At 36.0% G+C, this 22,733-nt stretch overlaps 5 protein-coding genes across 9 annotated transcripts; 3 read left to right on the forward strand and 2 right to left on the reverse strand.

Annotated features, from left to right (window-relative positions):
* Positions 1-996: 996 nt before the first annotated feature.
* Pabp2 lies at positions 997-2,828 on the forward strand. Of its 2 annotated transcripts, none has more exons than XM_008197679.3 (5): positions 997-1,171; positions 1,382-1,627; positions 1,677-1,939; positions 1,987-2,120; positions 2,263-2,828. In XM_008197679.3, the coding sequence occupies exons 2-5, from the start codon at positions 1,384-1,386 to the stop codon at positions 2,297-2,299; spliced, it is 678 nt and encodes a 225-aa protein (XP_008195901.1). In that variant the 5' UTR covers positions 997-1,171; positions 1,382-1,383; the 3' UTR covers positions 2,300-2,828. The 2 variants fall into 2 exon arrangements, with proteins under 2 accessions (XP_008195901.1, XP_975440.2); XM_970347.5 differs by having other exon boundaries at positions 998-1,171; positions 2,272-2,828.
* Sgf29 (SAGA-associated factor 29kDa) lies at positions 2,820-5,517 on the reverse strand. Its single transcript, XM_970351.5, has 4 exons — positions 5,240-5,517; positions 4,917-5,190; positions 3,942-4,461; positions 2,820-3,091 (listed from the first exon to the last, which is right to left on the reverse strand). The coding sequence occupies exons 2-4, from the start codon at positions 5,085-5,087 to the stop codon at positions 2,907-2,909; spliced, it is 876 nt and encodes a 291-aa protein (XP_975444.1). The 5' UTR covers positions 5,088-5,190; positions 5,240-5,517; the 3' UTR covers positions 2,820-2,906.
* Positions 5,518-5,894: 377 nt separating this feature from the next.
* On the forward strand, positions 5,895-11,464 carry casp (caspar). Of its 4 annotated transcripts, none has more exons than XM_008197680.3 (12): positions 5,895-6,011; positions 7,267-7,380; positions 7,498-7,566; positions 7,624-7,906; positions 7,957-8,137; positions 9,126-9,338; positions 9,390-9,580; positions 9,626-9,771; positions 9,823-10,114; positions 10,163-10,325; positions 10,499-10,811; positions 10,862-11,464. In XM_008197680.3, exons 2-12 carry the CDS (start codon positions 7,342-7,344, stop codon positions 10,940-10,942), a joined length of 1,971 nt encoding a protein of 656 aa, XP_008195902.1. In that variant the 5' UTR covers positions 5,895-6,011; positions 7,267-7,341; the 3' UTR covers positions 10,943-11,464. The 4 variants fall into 4 exon arrangements, with proteins under 4 accessions (XP_008195902.1, XP_064211648.1, XP_064211646.1 ...); XM_064355578.1 differs by lacking the exon at positions 5,895-6,011 and adding an exon at positions 6,019-6,112 and having other exon boundaries at positions 6,657-7,380; XM_064355576.1 differs by lacking the exon at positions 5,895-6,011 and adding an exon at positions 6,379-6,586 and having other exon boundaries at positions 6,640-7,380.
* A 1,608-nt stretch (positions 11,465-13,072) lies between these two features.
* Positions 13,073-14,632, forward strand: LOC103313742 (ionotropic receptor 75a). Its single transcript, XM_008197827.3, has 3 exons — positions 13,073-13,946; positions 13,999-14,273; positions 14,321-14,632. Exons 1-3 carry the CDS (start codon positions 13,179-13,181, stop codon positions 14,586-14,588), a joined length of 1,311 nt encoding a protein of 436 aa, XP_008196049.3. The 5' UTR covers positions 13,073-13,178; the 3' UTR covers positions 14,589-14,632.
* A 20-nt stretch (positions 14,633-14,652) lies between these two features.
* On the reverse strand, positions 14,653-21,878 carry LOC664350 (uncharacterized). The gene is made up of 13 exons (XM_064355953.1): positions 21,385-21,878; positions 21,216-21,340; positions 20,997-21,167; positions 20,516-20,948; positions 20,194-20,468; positions 19,896-20,150; positions 19,829-19,832; positions 16,251-16,559; positions 16,080-16,204; positions 15,862-16,032; positions 15,381-15,813; positions 15,061-15,335; positions 14,653-15,017 (listed from the first exon to the last, which is right to left on the reverse strand). The coding sequence occupies exons 1-13, from the start codon at positions 21,706-21,708 to the stop codon at positions 14,744-14,746; spliced, it is 3,174 nt and encodes a 1,057-aa protein (XP_064212023.1). The 5' UTR covers positions 21,709-21,878; the 3' UTR covers positions 14,653-14,743.
* Positions 21,879-22,733: the final 855 nt, after the last annotated feature.

Consider the following 22,733-nt stretch of genomic DNA (forward strand, 5'->3'; position numbering starts at 1 on the left):
AACTATTGTCAATAATTATTATTAAAGTAATAATAAATAAGTTACATAATAGTGTTTATATAGTCAGTATTGTAAAAAAACATTAATCCTTTGCGACAGTAGGAATTTGATAGTTATAATAGAGCTCACAAGAAGTGGAATATTTATAGTCTATGAGATATAAAGAGTTTTAGTCGGCGAATAAAATGGGACCAGCAAAAAGTTTAAACAAATATGATCTCTAAGTTTAGTTCTTCAAAATCTATTACAGAGAGTTAAAATTGGTAAGGACAGCCATAGAAAAACGAGTCCTTTCTCATAAGAAATATAAAAATTCAAAAATTTTACATCGATTTTTTTTTGTCGAACAGTTTAAAATGTTTTCAGTAAGTAATTCAATAATATGTATTTTCTTCTACTCGGAGTGTAGTACCAAAAGACTTTTAAAATGGAATCAGTGCTTTATTTAATTCTGAAAAAAAAATTAAAACTGAATATGATGAGCGACGCCTAAGTTAAGCTAAGTTGTTAAGTTTGGCAGATCATACCCCACTCACCCTGTGTTTGACTTGTGGCCGGTTATATTGTATAATTAAATTTTTCTCAGTGGGGATTTTTTTCCTTACATCGGGTTCATTGTTTTTTACTTCTTTTTTTAATAAAAATTTGAAGTATTATGCAGCCAACATTACACATTTTGTACGCTATTTTGAAAGCATTTACACGACGATTTCATCGTAATAATGAATAACATATGCAATGTATACTAAAAAGTATTACTTTATGGACAATTTGGGTTCAAAATAGTCAAAATAAGATCATTTTCACCACAGTTTTATTTTTTTTTTAATAAAAAACTAATATAAAAAACGAGAACGAATTAAATTTATCTAATCTGATTTTTATTAATTAGATTTTTATAGCTCTTAACTGTTCAAATTAGGAAATTTTTTAATTATTTAATTTAAGTTTTAAAATAAGGGTAGTTTTTAGCGTCTTTCATTATTGGGATTGGCGTTCCTGGTTGTGCAAATGTTGGCAACGCAAGTCACCTACGCCATTTTTCTTCACAAGCCGACTCTTCCACAATTTGCCGGTAATAAAAAAGTGGCTTGGATGGTGTGTTTTAGTGCTCTTTTGACAAAAAATTATCTCCAGTACGGCAGCGTTTACATGTAACAGATTGAACAAAGTGAGTACCGACATCCTATTACATAAAGGGCAACTTTCAATCATGCTCCATCAAAAAAAACCAAATTTTGCAAAGTGGGTTAACTGAAGTAGCTGTGCGAAACATATGTGTTGGAGTATAGTGCGAATATGGGGCTAAAAGTTGCTCCAATAACGCGCAATTGGTGAAAAATTCGTCGTACTAAAAGTGGGGTTATGTTGACAATTTCAGCTATGGCTGATAATGAAGATTTGGGATTAGGTCCAGAGGATCACTTGGAATCTTTAGACGAAACAAATGGGATGCACGACGACGCTCTTTTGAACGACACCGATTTGGACGGCACCGGGGGCGACGACCCTGAGCTCGAAGCCATCAAAGCCCGGGTGCGTGAGATGGAAGAGGAAGCCGAAAAGCTGAAACAGCTCCAGAGCGAGGTCGATAAACAAATGAACATGGGCAGTCCTCCCGGACTAAGTAAGTACAATGGAACAAAGCGGCAGGCGTGACAGGAGCCCTATTGTAGCCAGTCCTTTGAATATGTCGCTTGAGGAGAAGATGGAGGTTGATAATCGCAGTATTTACGTCGGCAATGTCGACTACGGCGCAACAGCCGAAGAACTGGAACAGCACTTCCATGGTTGTGGATCAATAAACCGGGTCACTATTCTTTGTAATAAATACGATGGACACCCCAAAGGCTTCGCCTACATTGAGTTTGGGGACAGGGACTCCGTGCAGACGGCGATGGCGATGGACGAGTCGTTGTTTAGAGGAAGACCAATCAAGGTGCGATTTTAGGGCGCATTTCCTATAAAATTACTCCATTTTTCTAGGTCATGCCTAAAAGGACCAATAGACCGGGCCTTTCCACCACAAACCGGCCGCCAAGGGGCAGAGGGGCGTTCCGGGGGGCACGAGGAGTCGGGCGGGGATTTTACGCTGGCTATAGGCCCATGCGTAGACCAAGGTACGTTTCCCCAGTCTTGTACAATAAAACAGGAAACAATATACTTTCTGTGCGGTTATTTTTATTTTTCAGTATTGTTTCTGTTTTCTTTATTTTGAAGCAAGTATGAAGTGTCTTAATGAACTGATGTCTACATTTTTAGGAGTTACAGACGAGGTGGATATTTTTCACCATACTGACGGGCCTGGTAAATATAAGGAACATCATTATTACATTTTTGTTTAAGTAACACCTCTCATAATTCTATCACACTGATATTTTGGACTAAGAAAAAAAAGTTACAAAAGAAAAAAGAAAAAAAGTGAAGTTAAAAACTGTAAATTAAAAACATTTCCCCTCGTAAAATTTAAATGTTAGGCTAACATGTATGAGTTGAGCGAGTGTTGCGTGCATGTGTGGAAATTAATTTTTCTTCATAGTCAGAAGAAAACAAAGAAAGTCATAAGATAATTATGAGTTTCTTTCGTTCATTGGGTGAGAAATTGGTAGTTGTAACGGTTATGAGAATAGTTTTGTTACGGTCTGAACAGTTTCGTTTTTATTTTATAATTTTTAATGTTGCAACATTACAGGTACCTTCAGCCTGTTTTTTTCAGGAGTTCCATTTTTTTAAAAGTTAGATTAGAAAATAACAAAAATGTAAAAAAAATTCATGTACATGTAAAGATGAATAATAAATTGGTGAAATATAACACAAAATGAAAGTTTCTCGAATGTTTACTACCCAATAAATTATTCCATAAAACTTGAAGCTTCAGAATCAGACATAGTGTCTGAAAGATAATGTCAGGCTTGCTTTGTCTTCTGTTTTATGGCAATGACGTAGCGTTGGGCCACATACAGGGGCGGGCTGTAGCCTTCAGGATACGCAGCGTCTTCAAACAAAATCTCATATTCATCAGTATGTGTTGCGGGAGGCTTGTTCACAATGCCTTTATAGAAGCAACTCGTAGTTGGGTATAGAGCCATAACTGAAACGCAAAACCAACATTTTAATTTACGTGGTGTCCGGTTATAACGAACTCAGAAAATGTGTCAAAATCCGTTCGTTATATCCGAGGTCATTAGAAGAGATAAATTAACAAAGAGTGTCTTTTTAGCTGTTATTTTTGCTTTATATCATTTGTCAAATAAGACGAAATAAGAAAGAATTGTAAAAAAACATTAATCCTTTGCGAAAAAGTAATAATTTGATAGTTGTGCAAATATTTTAAGGAATGTGAGTAGAGCTCAAAAGAACTCAACTTGCATTATCCGAATATTTGTGGTTTCTGAATTTTCGTCGGCGATGGCGAATAAATTTAAATTTGGCGAGCAATTTTAAACTTTACTAATAAAAATTTTAAACAAATATGATCTCTGAGGAATCTACTACACTGAGTAAAAATTATTAGCAAAAACAGACACAAAAAAACCACGAGACATCCCATAAAATAATTATAAAAATGTAAAAAATTTACATAGATTTTTTTTGTGCTAACATACCACCGAATGTTTCAACACGTTTGTGACATTCATCGGGCAATAATTCCAGAAATACTAGCCGAAACCCTAATAAGTGTATAATCGTTGGATAGCTCTTAATAATCTGTTTCTTTTTACAAAAAAGACCATTGTTCTGCGATTAACAGTTTTAAAAAAAATCGCAAACAGTGTAAAAAATATATCTTAAAAATTATTAAGAATCTGGTCATTTTCTTGACGCCAAGCGATTTCCCAGAGCATTTTACAAAGACAACTTTAAAATAGTTTCAATTTTCCGAAGAGTTTTGCCATAATCGGTGCTTGAAACAGGAGGAAGTTCGTTGTAACTCCACTTACCGACAGTTCCTTGTGGAAACAAGGCCGTTGGATCAGTCTCGGGATTAGCCCGCATTAGGGGTAACGGTACCACATTTCTCTTGCTCAAAGTATGTCGCCGTTTCTGATTCTGCTCCGCCAAAATATCATCAACTTCGTACTTATTTGAGGCGTGATTATAACTGTACACTTCAGCCAATATCCAGTTTTCGCCATCTCCATCAGGAATTTTAACCAAAGCAGCCACCATATCGCCCACTTTTGCCACATAGCCAGAGTCAGCAGGTGTGGCACCACAGAGAGCAGGAGGTTTTTCGTCTATTTTACCGACGAAAAGGGGCAATGTTTGTGCCGAACTCATTAACATCTTCATCCAAGTGCCCCTACGAATCGATTCTTTGTTTCCAGCATGTCTCGTTTGAATTCTCCGTTCGTTCTTAATGTTGCGGATTTCCGCAATTTTTTGAAGAGCTTGACGGAGCAAATCCTCCTCTTGCTCGGCGTGCGAAATTGAGGACTTGTAGAGGCTCTTTAGCTTCATCTACAATATATAATCATTACAGTAATCATATAAACTCTTATTGAATCGAAACAATGGAATTCTTTAAATTCACGTAAACAAAAATATTTACTTGAAACACAATTGAGCTTTAAAAGGTGGTTCAAAGGCGATTTTTTTTAATTTAGCGTTTCCAGGGCACCGTAAGCCGCCAAAGATCAGAAAAATGTCATCAAAGATCTTAAAAGCCATTGTAATTATTTACGTTTTAACAATTTTAACTGTAAGTTGCAGTGAAATCAGTACTTTTATTTGTAGCATAATTATTAGGTAACGATTGCCGCTGAGAACAAGACCGAGGTAAAGGGACCAAATGTCGTTGACACAAAGAAGAAAACAAATCACACTGATACACACATAAAAATGTTGGCCCCAAATTACTGTTATTTTTTCGGAAAATGCCTCAAAATATTTTGCGAATGCCAGAAAATCCACACCTGATAATGTTGGCTGGACTTCTCGTCTTGCCCATTTTGAAACTTAACAATGTTGTTTATTCCTTGTTCACTCTGTTGGCGTTTCTTCTCAATCTCATGAACCGTGTGATAGAGCGACTTCAAGTGCTCCTGAACTTTTTGCGCTGCGATTGCGTCTGCACTAAAGGGCATTTTAATAGTGCAATTAAAATTCACCGCAGAAATATGGGTTCCTGAAGTGCCTGTCTACAAGCACAACGTGGTACCAGCAAAGCAACACTAAAGTGACGAGTACCTGAAACGCCCAAAATAGAGCAAAAGTATACACTTTAGTAATCACTGACTATTCTACACACGGTTCTAGTGGAAATGTTTATTTCAATTAAATCAAAAAACATTGATTTGACTGTTTGATGCACTGCCAGGGAAAAGGGCACAAGTCGCACTGCGGGGGTAACTTTTATGTATTGTACTTTACAATAAACTACTAATTATGGAAATGGTAATTTTTTATCAAAATAACATGCACGTAATTTAAAATACACTTATTTTTGTTTGCCTGTGCTTGACGTTAGCCGTGCAAATAGACTACTTTTTGAAACACACGACCTAATACATATATTCAATTAAACCTACAAAAAATTCACTAATTAGTAATAATTGTGGAATAAAATGCTTGATAATGTTTTTAACATTGCAACGATAATATCACTAAGTTTCCCTTTTTTTCTATATAAGATAATGTTGTGTTAGGATTACTTATCTCTGTGTTGTCACATTGGAACTACGACGGCCTTGAGGCGCTATTTAAAAAATTGCAACTATTTTTTATTTATTTAATTAAATACGTGTTTGTAAACTTGCTACGAGGTTGTGATTGTGAATTTAATTAGTACTTGCGTCTTTAGATTAAAATGAAAAAAATTATTTGCTTATTAATTATGTAACTAACTAATGATATAGAGGTTTTTAATTTAAATATTTCAGGAAAATTCTGGTTTCAAAACGATTTGGGTCTATCTGAAAATTTATTTCATTAAAAAATATCGTGTTATTTAAATTTAGCGCCGCGCTTGTGCAGAGCGTGATGTTTGTAGACGTTTTAGGAATTGACAGGTAGCACAGAACAGAAAGGGTTAAGAAGTGATAATTCCCTAGTAAATCACTGGCAACACGAGAATCCAGCGCCTCTGGTGCTGAAGTGCGTTACTACCACGGTAAAGTGCCACGTTTGAATAAATTCCTTTTATATTGTTTTTTATTATTTTTATCTTACAAGTTTCATTGCAAATTGTTTAAAATAAAAAAATATATTTTCATTTTAAACAAAATGAAAACGTTTTATATTTATTTTAAACAAAATTTGAAATGAAACTTACAAAAAAAGTTGTTTTGGGGTAATAAAACACAGATTTTGTTAACATTTTTATTGTACACTTGAGTAACATAACAAATTAAATTTTTCAAAAAATTAAAGTATTGTATTATTTCTTAATTATACAAAAATTATAAAAAAATTAAATCAGTCAGTGTTGGCATGTTTTGCCTGTCTGCTCGAGACTTAAAACAAAATAAGGTCTGCTTTGCAATGACTTTTACCTTGTCTGTCAGCAAACAGTTGCCCACGCTACGACCACGAGGAGGTACATGCAGTGCACTGACACACTCGAGCGCAAATAAGAAACTTAAAAGTAAATTCTGAAATACCCTAAATAGCGAAAACGCCAAAATTTTGAACTTACAGGATCCTCAATTTTGCAGGCATTCCTCCACAATTCTTGAAGCTTTGGATTCTTAGGGAAGGTGAAGAAATGCTTATTGGACTGTCCTTTGTTGGGAACATAATCACTGGTGCATCCGGGGTATTTGCAGGAATATTTGCGATAACCAGCCATGACTAAAGTTCAGTTGAGTAGTAGAAATCAAAAATCCGTCACTCCAGACCAATGCCTTTAAAATAGAAAGAAACACCAATCAAAAAGATGAGGTTATATTAATAAAATAAGAGATACTTATCTTTTTGGTCGGCGCTCAACACCAGGAATTGACTCACTAACGAACTGTAATCAGAATTTTTGCTTTGATTAAACGATTAAACAAATAATTGCTACATACTTCCGGTAACACGTTGAACGATGAGTGACAAAACAACACTTTTGGCGCGATATTTTCGGTGCGATCTGCGCGCAAGCGTAGATGTCATTGTTACGTCAAAAAATATAATTTAATGAAATCCCTAATAAATACGCGCTTGTTTTAAAATAAGCAGTCGTCATTGGTCGTCCCTTTTCATCTCCCCGGGAGTGCAAAACCCCCCTCGCCTATACTCTCGTGTTGCCAATGCGCGTATCCCACTTTCACCCCCATACAGGTAGTGTTTTTCCTTAAATCTGAAACGATTGTCCAATTTTTCCTTCTGGAATAAGTACATTGCAGTGTTGTTATCATGTCGGAAAATCGCGAGGAGATTCTTGCAGACTTCCAGGTAATTTCTTTGCTTGTAATTACACATAAACTCAATGATAAAAGCGAATTCAAAGTCGAGTCAGGTTAGAAGGATGACATTCAGTATTTTTTCATTGCGGATTTTTCTTTGTGCTAGGCCTGCACTGGAATCGAGGATGTGGCCGAGGCGATCTACCACTTGGACGAAACGAACTGGGACTTACTCGTGAGTATTTCGTCAAATACACCCTTCAAGGTGCTATAAAACATTTTGTTCCAAAAGCGTGCAGTCAGTCGAGTCATGCCACCCGACAGCCAGTCTTTCCAACCGCGTTCGGACCCCGACGTTATGGTGGTGGACGATTACATAAACGTCCCCTCAAGTCCCATCGAAACGGCCACTGATATGATGGAAGTGGGGAACAATGTTGGGCACTCGGTGCCCAACAACTTAACTGCGGAGCAACCATCGACTTCTAGGAATAGTACGGCCAAGATGCTCAAATTCAATGTACAATACTGCGATAGAATTATTACGATAGAACTACCAGACACAGCCACAATTTGTTAGTAAGCCCCAAAGCTCGGTTTATTTGGCTAATGTGCGTGTTTTTAGACGATTTAAAGTTGAGATTGTTCAATGAGTTGAAAATTTCGCCCTGTCGCCAGCTCTTGTCAGGGTGGGCCAGGATGACCCAGTATGAGAATACGCCCTTTTCTGCGTTGCAGTTGCCACAAGAAAGTGCTTTACATTTAACTCTCAAGCCGTCAGAGGGGGGATTCACAGCAGACGATGAGTGAGTTTGTTATCGATTTAAACTTGTCATAAATAATTGCAGTCATCAGAAATTAATGAATGCAGTGCATTTAATTTTTTTCTTGTTTTCCTCTTGTACAATTGCATTGGAGACTAAACTAAAATTACAATTACAGATCTTTGATCAAAGTGACCTATGCCTGAAATTAAGTTGGCAGTATTTACTACATATCACTTAATTGCCAACTTAATTTTATAGTCACAGGCCACTTGATTAGAAATTTATTTAAAGCTTTGTATTTTTTTAATATGATGTCTTTTCTAAAACAAAATAAGCTTAATTTTAGTTATTTTGAGCAAAACAGAAACGTATATTATAAAGTCTTGTCTTTCAAATGCAATAGTTGATTTTGCAATATTAGCCAACGTCGCATTTTCTCTCAGAATTAGTTGTTACAAATTATTTATGCATATCAAATTAATAGCTAATGTATTTTATAGTTTCAATGAGAGACCTTATCTTTAATAAGTATTTTACATTTTTATCAACCTTATTTAAAAAAATAATTTAGTAAATCATATTAAACAATTTTTTTATAATTCCAAAATTTTGTGAACATTTATTCAGTGCAATAACGAGATAAGTCCATCAATCATTTTTCTCTACAAGTCTGTAAATGAATATCAAATATAAAGCACTGTATATATAAATTATAAATTAAATCTGATATTTCATTTTAAGTGTTTTCCAAAAAACTTGAAGGCAATATTTTTTAAGGGGTGATTTTTATTTAAACAAAAATATTAAAATAGTGGTTCTTTCTGGCTCTTGAGTTTAAAGGTGTTTCCATTTAAAAACAACAATTAAAAAATTATATAATATTTACGTCACTCTATACTGCATTCCTCCAATTTACGGTTTATACTAACTTGTATTTATTTATTTTTCAAACAAAATATTACATTATTCTAAATATCTCGTTATAGTTTATGTTGTCTTGTAGTCATTAACACTCCATTTATTTTAGTTTGGAGGTCCAAGAACGACTAACGGGAAAGTACACTCTCAATATAAAATGTGAGGACAAAACCTACAACCTCAAATATCCTGGAACGCAAAATATACTGAAAGTAAAGGCAGACGTTTACACTTTGACCAATATCCATGTACGCAATCAAATCTGGAGCGGTTGGCCGCCTAATATAGACGATCAAACCATGTTAGCACTTTCCGGGATCAAGTAATAATTTTCGAATTGTTCCTTTTTTTCGGAATAATTTTCCAATTTTAGTTACCCTGAACATGACTTGACAGTAAAGCGTTCGTGTTCCGTGAATCACAATAAAGATAAGAAGCAAAACAATACGAATATCGTTCAGATTGACAGTGACGACGATGAATTTGAAGACGCCTCAGAGAGTTTCAACGTCGATGACGATTATTTCGTTGATAATATTCCATCAAAACGCACCGAACCCTTGAGTTAGTTTCACAAAAAGTGTTTGAATTTTGTTAATTTTGCCACAGTTCCAGATAATATAGAAGACGAAATTGTGGGTAGTATAAGTTTTTCGGAGCAGTTTACTAACAGGTACGGCCCCGTACACCCCGCTTTTTATCAGAGTACTTTAGAAGATGCGATCAAGGAGGCTTGCCAAAAACCAGCAGCTGAAGTAATTAAATAATCCGTTGGAGAAATTAAATTTGATTAAATGTTTTTACAGAGAAAAATTCTGGCGATATATCTCCATCACGATTCCAGTGTTTTAACAAACGTCTTTTGCACCCAACTTTTAGGCTACGAAAGTGTGATGCAAATGTTTGAAACTAATTTTATTTTGTGGGGATGGGATCTCACGTTCGAATCAAACCGCACTCGGTTGCAAACCTACGTAAATAATGCTCTAGGAGCGACAGCTGCCATGAGTTTACGCAATATTCCGGTGGATAGACTGCCGGCTTTAGTCCTAATTATGAGAATTCGGTCTTCGACGGATATTTTTAGCGTCATACACGGTAGTAATCACTTGTTATTTGTTCTTTGATTAATTTTTTCATAACCAGGCAATGTGGGCGTTAACGAGCTGCTCTCAAGCCTAATTGAGGCAGTTGAGGTGTTTACGGAACACCAAAGAGTTGAAATTGTCGAGGAGAAAGAACGGGCCGAGCGAGAGTTGGTCAAGTGGGAGCAAGATGAAGCATATCGTGAGAGTTTAGAAGCCGATAGGTAAAAAAATCTATTGATTCGTAAATAGTTAATAATACGAGTGCGAAAACACAAGCTTAAAGTGCGAGGGCTGTCGCTATGCAACGAGCGTATGCGAGTGTGTTTATAATCTAGAATTCAGATATTAAAAAGAAGGCTTACAATTTTACCATCAAAAAAATGTTTTATTTTAGAGCGAAAGAAGAAGCTCGAAGACAGCAAGCTCAGGCCGAGTCCGAGGCCCGGCAGCGAATAGAGAACGAAAAAGCTCAAGAACTTGCACGGAAAGAGGCGCATCGTAAGGAAGTTGAAGCCAGTTTGCCGTCAGAGCCGCCTCTGAGTCAAGGCGATGGCATAGCCAAAATCCGCTTTAGATTGCCGAATGGGGAGAGTATAGAACGCCGATTTCAGGCAAACACTCCTCTGAAAGTCCTGTTTGACTTTTTAACCGTCAAAGGTTTCCCTCGTGAAGAGTATAAAGTGATATCTAGCTGGCCTAGAAGAGATGTAAGTGCAAAATAATTGGTTGGGGTTGGGTCCTGATTGTCTTCTTTCAGCTGACTTTGTTAGACATAAATAATACACTCAAGGAACTCAAATTGTGTCCCCAAGAAACTGTGATATTAGAGGAACGATAAGTTCGGTCACATTCCCGTAGAAGGGCTTAGTTGAGGTTACATTAAACAGAGTCATGCATTCATTTTGTGTTTTGTTTGGTTTGTGTGTCTAGGGACCTACTAGTTTTGTTGCTCTTCTTGTTGTTTTAACTGGAGGCATGGTGAGTATTTTTTAATCTTGGAAAGCGTAACTTTGTTGCTATACCAAATATTTCCGCCGTTGTTTAACTGGGAATCGTCGCAAAGTAGATATTGTGATACAAAAATTCGGGCTGATTTTTTTACTACAATATCATAGTTGATCACGAAACAATTTTTCAAACTAGGTTTAAGAGATTTATGTAAATATATTGCTGTTATTGGTACTTGTAATTAGTTTTAATTTATTTATTAATTCATTTTTAACTGTGAAACAACTAGTATTGTAGTTTTTGTATGACAATGTAATAATTGCCTAAGAGCTTCAAATATTTGTAAAATATTCATGTAATATTTATTTCAAAATACAATTACGTCTTTAATAAACCAACTAAATAAAAGATTTATGCTGCGATATTTCCTACAATTGCATTTAAATTGCCCAAATTATATAAAGTACCAGCGAAGTTATTATGTGCAGTTGTGGTATGCACTTCAACATGAAAAGTCTCTTTGGTATTTTTGTATTGTACCAAATATTCTCAATAGGCGCAACGTTTGGTGATCACATTTTGATCACAAAGTATTGCGAAGCAAAGAACATTCATATTGGGACCATTTTCTCATGCCAAAATAAACGAGGTTTGTACAGACTTAAGACAAAATTTATTATCCTCATTTATTTAGCCATTATTTATTTACAAAAACTACTCGTTAAAATAGCCTACTTTAATTAAATAAATGACCAAACATTCTTGAAATGCCTAATAGCCGTTTTTCGCCCTAAAATATGTTTTTTGCATATTAATTTTTCTGTATCTGTAACTGTCTTGAAATAGCTCAATTTTATTTTCTTAAAAGGACAAAAATCACTACAAAACAAATGAGTCTCTGTTCAGTCAATTCAACGTTGAAAATTTTAAAATGTTTAAAATAATGGATTAGTCAGTCCATTTATAAATGTTCCAAATAACTTCTTATGATGTGAAGACATATATTTATAACCGAATCTAGTCGTAATATTTTTTTAATTATTGTTATTATTTGTTCGTAATTCAACCTATCAGAATGAAATGCTTATCTTCTTAAATTTAAGTAAACTGCGTCATTTTTATTTGCTATTTTTTTAATAAAAAAAGTTTTTGTATTGTAACCTTTGTAGGGGCATAAAAGACTAGTTTAGCGGCTTATTTTGACCACCTATTTTTACAAATTTTCTTTAAGTTTTCTTTTTTTGTTAACTGTATTTAGGTAATATTTAATATGGAGATGGGAAATACTGAAAAACAATGGTCAAAAATTTAATCAGATTCACATTTATTCTACAGTTGTTTTATTTATAAATTTAATAACTGTTGTGCAAAACATTCGTACAACTTTATTATTAAATAAGTTGCATTGAAAGTAAAAATATGTAAACATGTTAATTGCAAATTTTCTTATTTGCAGATAATATGAAAAAAATAATTTCATTAAGTACAGTAGGATTACGCTTTTTAAATGTTGATATCAGCCACCTTCATAACCAAAATTTTCCGTTAGATCAACTGGATCAAGTGCTAAATCGTAACCATTATCACCTTGCTGTTATAATAGACAGCGGTTGTATTGACTATGCTGATTTTGCCATCCAGGTAATATTTTATTTTTTAATACACTCGTGTTCCTCAAAATATGTTCTGTGTAGATATTGGTTTATTCGCACGTTTGTCTAATTCAAAATAAATGTGTCCATTGTATTTTGTAACAAACAGAAAATCTGCATAAACGTACCGCGTTTTTCGTCTTTTTTTTTAAATAAAATGAACATTTATTTGCATCCTGTATCAATTCACAGGACAAAAAATATTTTTACGAAACTTATCATTGGCTGGTTCCTACAACGCCACAAAATCTCAACAACTCCCTAAACTTTCTACAAAAATCACCACTAAACATAAATTCAGACGTAAACGTTGCAATTTTAAACGGCGAAGGCACTAAGTGGTCAATTTTGGACGTGTATAACCCTGCCTCAAGCCACCACGGCCAATTTACAGTCACAAAATTAGGACTATGTGATGAAACAAACGGCTATCAAGCAAAAATCGCCGGTAACAAATACTGGTCAAGAAAAAACATGACAGGGGTTCAATTCAAATCAGCTGTCGTGGTCCCTGACCCTAGCATTAAACTAAATGACTATCTAACAAGTGACAAAAATCGCCAACTCCACTCCATGCATAGATTTCAAAGCGTAACGGTTAACTACTGCCGAGAAATGTACAACTTCAGTTTGGAAATTCAGAGAACTAATTCGTGGGGTTATCTGACCCCGAACGGCCATTTCGACGGCTTGGTGGGGCTGCTTGAGCGCAGACTTGTGGATTTTGGGAGCTCTCCGTTGATTTACAAGCTTGACCGAATGCCGGTCATTGATTACAGTTACGGAAATTGGGTTTTGCGGTCTACTTTTATCTACAGACGCCCGAAAATCATTGAGGCGTCTTACAAGATTTTCTTGCGGCCTTTATCACGAACCGTTTGGATTTGTATCGTTTTAATGATGGTGCTTTTGATGCTTTTTTTGAAGGTGGTTTTCAGTCGCGAGAAGCGCCTTTTGCAAAAGCGCAATTTGGTTGACAGCAGTTGGAGCTTCCTGTTTTTGTTCACCTTGGGGGCGTTTTGCCAGCAGGGGGCCACCTGCCACCCCCAGTTACTGAGCAGTCGGACGTTATCCATTTTTGTTTTTCTTTTTTGCATATTGACTTATCAGTTTTACTCGGCCAGTATTGTGTCTTATTTATTGATAGACCCGCCTCGGAAAATAAATAATTTAAAAGATTTGTCTGACAGTAATTTGAGAGCCGGAATTGAGGATATTTTGATTGACAGAAATTACTTTGTGGTAACATTACTTATGGACACTGACACTCTAATTTATTCAAGTGCGATTACAGCAAACTACAGATCCGGTAGCTATCGAATTATTTAATAAAAAAATCAAGTTTAGTAACAACAATTCGGGCTTTTATGAACCGTGGGATGGGCTAGATTTGGTGAAACAGGGCGGGTTTGCGTTTCATGTTGAAACCAGCACTGCGTACCCCATTATCGAGGAAACTTTCACAAATGAGGAAATTTGCGAGCTTGAAGAAGTGCAAATGTATAGGACGCAGCCCATGCATACTAATCTTCAGAAGAACTCGCCGTTTCGCGAAATGATGAACTACTGGTACGTGGGTGTTTTTATTGTCTAAACATTGAAAATGTTTTCACCAGTATGTTGCATTTGGTGGAAAACGGACTAATGTATCGCTTACGAAAATACTGGGACGCTCGCAAGCCAATGTGCATCGAGTCTGCCAAAAAATTCACATTTAATGTTGGTCTCAAGGAGTTTTCTTCAGGCCTGATTGTTCTTTCTTACGGTATTTTAATTTCACTGGGTTTGTTGTTAAGGGAGGTGATAGTTCACAAAAAAGTGTACATTAAAGATTTGTTTCGTAAGAAAAATGCGAAAAATGCCGTTCAACCATTCACCAATTGATTGAATTACACTTTAGTTCACACAGTAGGTGAAAATAAACAGTTATAGACCTAATCGTATTTTATTTCATTATCCTTTATTGTTCTTAACACTTAAATAACTGCGGAACTTTGCGTTTTTGCAATAAAACAATCAGCTAACAAAGATTATTTCGTTTAGTCTACGTAAGGATAGGGAGCATCTTCCGCCTCGAGCACCAAAATTGGTGGAGGCGCCGGGTTTTCGGTCAATATCCTAAATTCCTTCTCAATCACCAAAATTAGCAAACTGGCAACAATTCCAACCAAAAGTATCACCAAAGCGGGATAAAAATCATCCAAGCCCACATTGAAACGTATAGATTTAGACGACTGAATGCATTCTGGTTTCCGCGGATGCCAGTGTTTTCGTTCCCTCACCAAAAGTCCATGTTCGGCCAAACGCTGAAAACTGAACAAACTCTTCTAATAACTTTACGTAAAATGTTAATCACCAAGTATCGAACATGTCCCGAAACGGCGACTTTTTCTGGAAGTTTGCATGCATTGGTTGCGTCCTAAAGAGTGGAACTTCTCGAAGCTCACAAACTGCTTGGTCTTGAAAAGTTGACTCGATTATAGGATAGGCGGTTGCTGTTTCAACATGAAAGGCATAACCGCCTTCTGCTACCAGTTTTAAGCCGGCTTCTGGTGTATGGAAATTGGATGAATTTGACTTGCCTAGAATTTTTTTGGCGTACAATTCCTTGGCTACTTTATCGGTAGTGTGCTAGAAATGGCATTTTGAAAACCATTTTTAAAAAGTAGTTATTACCAAAAAATAATCCCTATCGTAGAGAATATCTTCGCATCCGGCCTTAAGTGGCGACAAAAGCAGGTCTCGAACGTTTTTGATTTTAGTGAGGGGTTTATTTAATAAATGGGACACCAAGCTAGCTGAATAAAACTGATAAATCAGGACGGAGAGTAAGAAAATGAAAAACGTGGCAATCCGTCCGCATGCCATTTTAGGGGTTGAGGGCGAGCCCTGCTGACAAAAGGCCCCCAAAGTGAAAATCACAGAAATACTCCAAGACGTCTCAACGTCATAGACATATCTCCTCCGTTCAAAAGACGTTGCCAGTTTTAAAATAATGATGGAAACAATGGCCAACAAGCCGGTAATTAGCCACACGGAACTTGGCAAAGGACGCAGGAAAATCTCAAGAGAGGTTCGAACTTTGGGGTTTCGGAAAATAAAAGCAGCACTGAAACCCCAATTTGAGATTATTCGAAATTGCTGTTTTATTAAAGACCTTAAAATCCACGTGTTTCTTCCATAATCTATCACCCGGGCCCGATCTTCTCTAAGAAACAGGGGCGAGCTTCCGAAGTCTATAATTTTCCGCTCCAAAGCCCCAACCATTCCGTCGAAAGTCCCGTCCTCGTTTGTGTAGCCCCAGGATTTAGACACCTCGATATCAAGTCTAAAAATAATTTTAAACTGGACGAAGTCACAAAAACTACGGATTACGAAAAATTGTAATAGTCTCTACAAAAACTTATCAATCGGCTGTGAAATCTATTGAACGTGTTAACGTCTCTGTTATCGTCACTGTCCAAGTAATGTTGTAGAGTGCCTTCGAAGGGGACCGGCAACTGGAAAATGGTGTAGGCGCTGTTTTTACGTTTTTGAATAAGTTACCACAACCATTGATTTAAAAGTAACCCCAGTGAGATTTTTTCTATTCCAGTATTTTACTCCAGTGTACTTTATCTTGTAACCGTCATGTTTGTTGTAAAAACCAACTCGGGTAAAATTTAATACACCACCGTGTTGTGAGGCGGGGTTGTAGACATCTATGATGCTCCAGTTTGATGGTTTTTCCGGAATTATAACATTAATGTCCGCATTGATATTTAATATAACATTGTTAAATTTCTCTCTAATTTTTTCGGACGAGGCCACTATTAGCCAATGGTGCTTTACATCAAAGAGATATGACCGACCACACTGTAACCTTTATTAAAAAAATCTTAAATAGTGGATCACTCACATTGATTAGAAATTTTTCAGCAGAAGGACAATCTCCGTCTAATATTATACCGGTGTGAAAGTGTCGACTTTCCATTCTATTCTCAATGTTTAGTCGATTAATATCGAAAACTGAAATGGGACAGATGTGTGAAATAATTTTAACCAAATTAATTTTTTCTTTTTTGGTAAAGCAACCAAACACAGTGGCATATTTTACAGATTTTTCTTTAATGTAGCTTGTAATTATATCGTGGTTGTCTGTACAGTTTGTAGTGTAGATAATTACAGCCAACACGGACAGAAAAAATAGCCTCTCCATCAGTACACGTAACTGAAAAGATTGAACACAAATAACTTTTACGTAAGAATTTAACTGCGTCTAAGTGAAAGTATTTTCATAAATTGGATCTTATTACCGTCATATACAAAAGAATATTTGAGACGTTCACTGTTCAACAGATAATTTTTGTGTGAATAAGTAACAAAGAGAATTTTTGTTGATACTTTTTGTCACTTGAAATGAAAAACTCAGTTCTTAGTTGGCAAGTTTTTTAGACATTCTTTTATAGGCATTATTTTTATTTTTTGTGGTTTTATGCGGTTTCCGTAATGAGACAACGTTGAAATAATTTAATTTTTTTCCCATCAATCTTGGTGGATGCGCCGGGCTAGTGCATTATTGAAATACATCATATCACGTAGGTACGCTGAAAAAACTTTCAGAGATGCATCATACATTGTTTAGTATTAGTGAAGGAGTTTTAACGCAATACAGACGTTAACAAATTTCTTGTATAAATGCAAAAGAAAAAAAAATAAATCATGAAATGAAACAGTTATGTGGTTCTATTGTCAATCTAAGGATCAAATAATACTAGTGTGTAGACAACCAAACAGACAGTTTTAATTGTCGACCTTGACACTCTGAAACCATCACATTAGTGGGGGCAAAGTGTTCATTCAAGTGCGCAACAAAGTTGCGATGCCTGTTTATTTTTATTTTTTATTATTAGAACGTAGAACATGCGATAACCTAACTTTGCGTTTTCTGTTTTTTGCGTCCTGTGCTTAAATATAAATTAAAATGACATTAAAGTACGATGAGGGTTTTGGGGCTTTGGGTGTATTTATCGTAATTTTTTTTATTTTCATCATTATGTTGATTTTGCAATGTTGTTTAGGTACGTTTAAATGCTCGTTTTTAAGTTTTCGAGTGTCTATTTACCCTATTAAAGGTTCACGAACTACAAAGAAAGTTATCAAAGGAAGGAAACGTTTTGGAGGGAGTTATGAAGAGATCCGTCGAAGAGCACCGCATTTTGAAAGGGCTCGAAGTGTGGCACCAGCTACTGCTCCTCTTGAAACTATTTTAGATACTGATATCGATGGCATTGTCGTTATTCCGGAACCGAATCAAGGTCTGTGCAGATTTGTTATTTATGCAGTTGTGTTTAAAAATGTTTTAAATCACACGGCGCTGTTGCCACACAAAAATCTGAATGAAAACACTAGAATAACACATTTTCACTGCGATTTTTAAAGTTGTAAATTATAGGGGATTCTTATATTTGGCAACTTCTCGAAAAAAAAATATTGCACAGTTAGTCCTGCTACAGAGTCCTGTTCCTGTTAGCACTTGCGCACTATGCCCTTGTGTGCTTTCGCACGTATGGAAGGCAATCCCGGTGTTGTTAACTACAAGGAAGTTAATCTAATCATTAATAATTTTAAATCAAAAATTAAAATGCCAAATCAGAGTTCGAATTATCATTTTTTCACTCAAGACTTCGGTGTCCTTTTGCTGGTTATTCTTCTTGTATTTTTTCTACGATTTTTAATTCGCTGGTTTAGTATGTCCAAACACATTAGGGTAATATGAGCATTCATTTAATTCATAACTTCAAGCTGGTAAATCTTCAAAGAAAGTCGTTAAAACTAAAAGAAGGAAAATCTCTGGAACAAACTGCCGAAATATTCCTGGGACACAACTGCCCGTCACTGCCCCATTTGAGACTGTTTTACGTTCAGACGTTGATGGATTTGTAGTTTCTCCGCAAATAATTCAAGGTCTGTTTCAATTATCATTTTTATGTTGTATGTAGTTTTTATATGTAAAACAAAGCGAGATTACCGATTGTATTGGCTGCTGCTATACCGAGCATGATAAAAGTATTAAATGTTTGTTTCAAACTCTTGTGGACAGTGACGATAGCTGTGTATATAAATTAATGTTCCAGTTCGAATGCACTTGAAATTTCATTATTTATTTGTCAATTTAAAAAGGCAAGTAGGTACAATTTTTTGCTTAAATAAGTTACGAATTATTTTTACAATTAATGAATAGGTTTTATTGTAAAGACCTCAACTTCTTAAAAAAACACCCTTAATATTTGAATCAGTTTAATCGGCCTTCATTTGACATCCTCTCAAAACAAGAATATTCCATTATGGTCCTGCCGCAGAATCCTGATCCTGTCATTCTTGTTAGCACTTGCGCACTATGTCCTTGTGTGCTTTTGCATCTATGAAAGCATAATTCCGGTATCACTAACCTATACTTAATTAAAAACGATTTTTATTATTATGAAAAACTGAAATGTCATATAAAGGTTCTGATGATTCAGATTCGGACATTGTTGAGCAAATTCTCAGTTACTTGTTCACCTTTATTATTCTTATATTTATCCTACGATTTTTAGTACGCTGTTTCGGTATGTGCAGACTTATTAACTGATATGAGCATTAATTTATTATTTTAAGTATGTAGAACTACAAAGAAAGTTACCAAAAGGAGAGCCCCTGAAACAAGTTACCAAAATATTCCTGGAACAGTAACGCCTATATCTGCCCCTTTTGATACAGTTTTAGATTCTGACGTTGGAATTGTAGTTACTTCGGAACTAATTCAAGGTCTGTCTCAATTACTTATTTTTTATGAGTACAATTTTGAAAAACAAAGACTGGGCACAGCAGCGATAACACTACGTATTAATTAACATTGCATTTCGAATCTTTTTCTGCAGCAAATAATCACACATTTGAAACATTTATTTATTTTCTAGACATTTATTTTTCTATTGAAAATAGACAAAATATAAAAGTACAACATTTTATTTATTTAATGAGTAATTATTACGTAAGTTACGAATGGTCATTTATTTTTGCATTATCTTCACAATAAATGAAGAAATAAAATACAACATTAAAGATTAAAGACGGGACAGGTGCACACTATCTAAGTTCACTTCACTGGACTAATCTGAAACATAAATCCAGAGATATGGCAAATTAATATCATTGCGATGTTTTTGCTATTCTGTAAAAGGGAAAACTACGCCTTTTTCTCTTTCCATTTTTTCCCTTGCTATGTGTATTTGTTTTTCCACAACTAAGACAGTTAAACTAATCACAATCCCAATCAAGAGAACCAACAAAGCTGGATAAAATTCATCCAAACCGACATGAAAGGTAACAAAAGCTTGAGACGACTGAATACATTCAGGCTTTCTCGGGTGCCAGTGCTTTTTTTCTCTGTCCAAAATCCCTTGTTCGGCCAAACGCTGAAAACTACAATTTTTTCATTGTCGTTTTCTATCAGTTTTTTATTTACCAACTCTCCAACATATCGCGAAACGGTGTTCCTTTTTGCATCGTATTATACAAATCTGTGTTTTTAAATAACTTCACTTCTCGAAGCTCGCATATGGCATTGTCGGGAAAAGTCGTTTCAATAATAGGATACGCTCTCGCAACTTCTATATGAAAAGCGTATCCTCCTTGCCTGACCAAGTCGAGACCCTTCTCCGGTGGGAAAAAATGCGAGGTGTTACCTTTCCCGTAGATTTTTTTGGCATACAAATCCTTGAGAACTTTATCAGTTGTGTGCTGAAACGAGAAATTTGCTCGTGGGAGTTGAAATAAAGCAAACAAACCGCAAATAAATCTTTGTTGTAAATGATGTCCTCGCACCCAACTTTCAAACTTGAGTCGGTGAGGTCTTTCAAGTTCCTGATTTTGTTTGTGGGCTTCATTAGCAAGTGAGACACGATACTTGCCGAGTAAAACTGGTAAATTATCAGCGAGAGCAGGAAAATCGAAATTGCGGTGATGCGACCGCACGCCATTTTTGGGACCCAGGGCGATCCTTGCTGGCATAAAGCCCCCAGAGTGAACAGAAACGACAAACTCCAAGACGTTTCACTCGTACTGTGGTACCGGTTCCGTTCGAAAGTTGTCACCATTTTCAAAATTACGATAGAAGCGGTTGCCAACACCCCTGTGATCAGCCAAATTGAGGTTGAGAGGGGTTTCAGGAAAATCTCGATGGAAGTGCGCGATTTTGGGCTTCGGAATAAAAATCCTGCCCTAATTTTGGAATTAGAGAGTTATTGAAAAATTTGTGGCGTTACCAACTTCCAACTCCAGGTGTTTCGCCCGTAATCTATGACTCTGGCGCGATCTTCTCGCACAAAAATTGGAGAACTTCCAAAGTCGATTAATTTTTTTTCCATGGCACCAACCATGCCGTCGAAGGAACCGTTAGGGAATGGATAACCCCACGATGAGCCAAGCTCGACAATCATTCTAGAATTTGTATTTTTGACTGTTTTTCACACCATGTGTAATAATTACGAATAGTTGTAGTAGTCTCTACAAAAACGTAGCAACTTATTTTGGAACCGATTGAACGTGTTAATATTCCTGTTATCGTCATTGTGGAGATAATCTTCCAAAGGCCCCTCAAAGGGGACTAGCAACTGGAACAAAAATTACGCCAGAAATTTCAGTTTTGCCTATTTACCACGACCATAGTTTTGAAAGTGACCCCAGTCATGTCTTTGCGTCTCCAGTACTTAGCTTCGTTAGTCTGGGCATTGTAGCCTCGCCCCCGGCTATAAAAACCCACTCGGGTGTATTTTAAGGAGCCCCCATGCTCTGATGCAGGATTATAAACGTCAAAGATTGTCCAATTTGTACCACTTTGAACAGCAACGTGAATATCAGCGTTGATATTTACAACCGCATTTTTGATTTTTTCCAAAAACTGGATTGATTTTGATAGAATCAACCAGTGGTGTTTCACGTCGAAAAGTTTCAGTTGACCGCACTGAAATAAACACCACATTGGGGGCAATGTGCGTGAAGCCGGGACTTACAGTGATTAAAAAACTTTCACTTTCGGGACAATCGCCGTCTAAAACGACACCAATTTGTTGGTGGTTTGATTTAATACTTTGGTAAACTCCAGCTTGGTTGAGGTTTAAAACTGATATCGGGGATGATCCCCTTGAGAAAATTTTCACCAAATTTAGTTGTTCAGTTTTGCGAAAACAGCCGAAAACTGTTGCAGATTTAATAGATTTTTCGGTGAAGTAATTTTCGATTAAGTTTATGTCTAGTAAAGCGTGGGTTTGGGTGAGAACCGAGAGTAAAATCATGAAAGGCAGGGGTGGACTCATGTTGTGGTTGTTCGAGGGTTTGCATGATACTGCAGGACAGCCGTCAGGACTTGTGCTGGTACAAGAAAAACTTAGCTGAATTATGTATACGGAAATAAAATATTCCGACAGAAGGCGTCGCTTTAATTTCGCTTGTACACATGAAATTAAATCGTTTCTCTCGAAACGGTTAATTTTATTTTTGCAGATTCTTTGGCGAAGTGCAGTTTTTTTATGTTTTATCGTGAATAGTAACAGTAATTAGTGACAAATTAAGTAGCATTGTTATCGTGGCGCCCACATACGTAAGCGTAAGTTAACGCCCATGAATATTTTTCTTAAGTATTGTATCTTGCTTGAATAATAAGTAGTCAGAATGTTGAGAACAACGTATGATAAATATTAAATAGCAAAGACAAATAATTAAGTATCTACGAGGGGAGTTCACAGTATTCTAAAAAACCCATGTGTCTACAGGAATATTGCCGTGGTACGAGAAGAATTTGTCAGTTCTAGCTCAAGTACTTTTTCAGTTCTGTAATTATTGTACTTTTGAGCTGTAATAAATATTTTATAAATTATGAACAAACTAGCGCATGTATGTCCACAGCTACTTGTCGAAACAGAAAAGCTAAGCAAAATCTGGTAACAAACAGCAGGAACACAATAATTTTATTATGAATTTTCAAACCTCGACCTAATAGCACGAACC

This window comes from Tribolium castaneum, chromosome 3 (assembly GCF_031307605.1).
Source record: "Tribolium castaneum strain GA2 chromosome 3, icTriCast1.1, whole genome shotgun sequence".
NCBI classification, from domain to species: domain Eukaryota; kingdom Metazoa; phylum Arthropoda; class Insecta; order Coleoptera; family Tenebrionidae; genus Tribolium; species Tribolium castaneum.

Bases quoted from the DNA above. Each gene is read 5' to 3' on its own strand.
- Pabp2 (XM_008197679.3), top strand. From the start codon at position 1,384: ATGGCTGATAATGAAGATTTGGGATTAGGTCCAGAGGATCACTTGGAA. The intron at 1,940-1,986 runs GTGCGATTTTAG...CCATTTTTCTAG, and splicing joins TTAGAGGAAGACCAATCAAG to GTCATGCCTAAAAGGACCAA. The intron at 2,121-2,262 runs GTACGTTTCCCC...CTACATTTTTAG, and splicing joins AGGCCCATGCGTAGACCAAG to GAGTTACAGACGAGGTGGAT.
- Sgf29 (XM_970351.5), bottom strand. From the start codon at position 5,087: ATGCCCTTTAGTGCAGACGCAATCGCAGCGCAAAAAGTTCAGGAGCAC. The intron at 4,462-4,916 runs GTGTGGATTTTC...TATATATTGTAG, and splicing joins AGTCCAGCCAACATTATCAG to ATGAAGCTAAAGAGCCTCTA. The intron at 3,092-3,941 runs GTAAGTGGAGTT...TTTGCGTTTCAG, and splicing joins GTTTCCACAAGGAACTGTCG to TTATGGCTCTATACCCAACT.
- casp (XM_008197680.3), top strand. From the start codon at position 7,342: ATGTCGGAAAATCGCGAGGAGATTCTTGCAGACTTCCAG. The intron at 8,138-9,125 runs GTGAGTTTGTTA...CATTTATTTTAG, and splicing joins GGATTCACAGCAGACGATGA to TTTGGAGGTCCAAGAACGAC. The intron at 10,115-10,162 runs GTAGTAATCACT...TTTCATAACCAG, and splicing joins TATTTTTAGCGTCATACACG to GCAATGTGGGCGTTAACGAG.
- LOC103313742 (XM_008197827.3), top strand. From the start codon at position 13,179: ATGACAGGGGTTCAATTCAAATCAGCTGTCGTGGTCCCTGACCCTAGC. The intron at 13,947-13,998 runs GTAACATTACTT...GTGCGATTACAG, and splicing joins TTGACAGAAATTACTTTGTG to CAAACTACAGATCCGGTAGC. The intron at 14,274-14,320 runs GTACGTGGGTGT...TGTTTTCACCAG, and splicing joins CGCGAAATGATGAACTACTG to TATGTTGCATTTGGTGGAAA.
- LOC664350 (XM_064355953.1), bottom strand. From the start codon at position 21,708: ATGTGGTGTTTATTTCAGTGCGGTCAACTGAAACTTTTCGACGTGAAA. The intron at 20,151-20,193 runs GTAAATAAAAAA...AAAAAATTGTAG, and splicing joins CGCGATATGTTGGAGAGTTG to TTTTCAGCGTTTGGCCGAAC. The intron at 15,336-15,380 runs GTAATAACTACT...TGCCATTTCTAG, and splicing joins ACGATAGGGATTATTTTTTG to CACACTACCGATAAAGTAGC.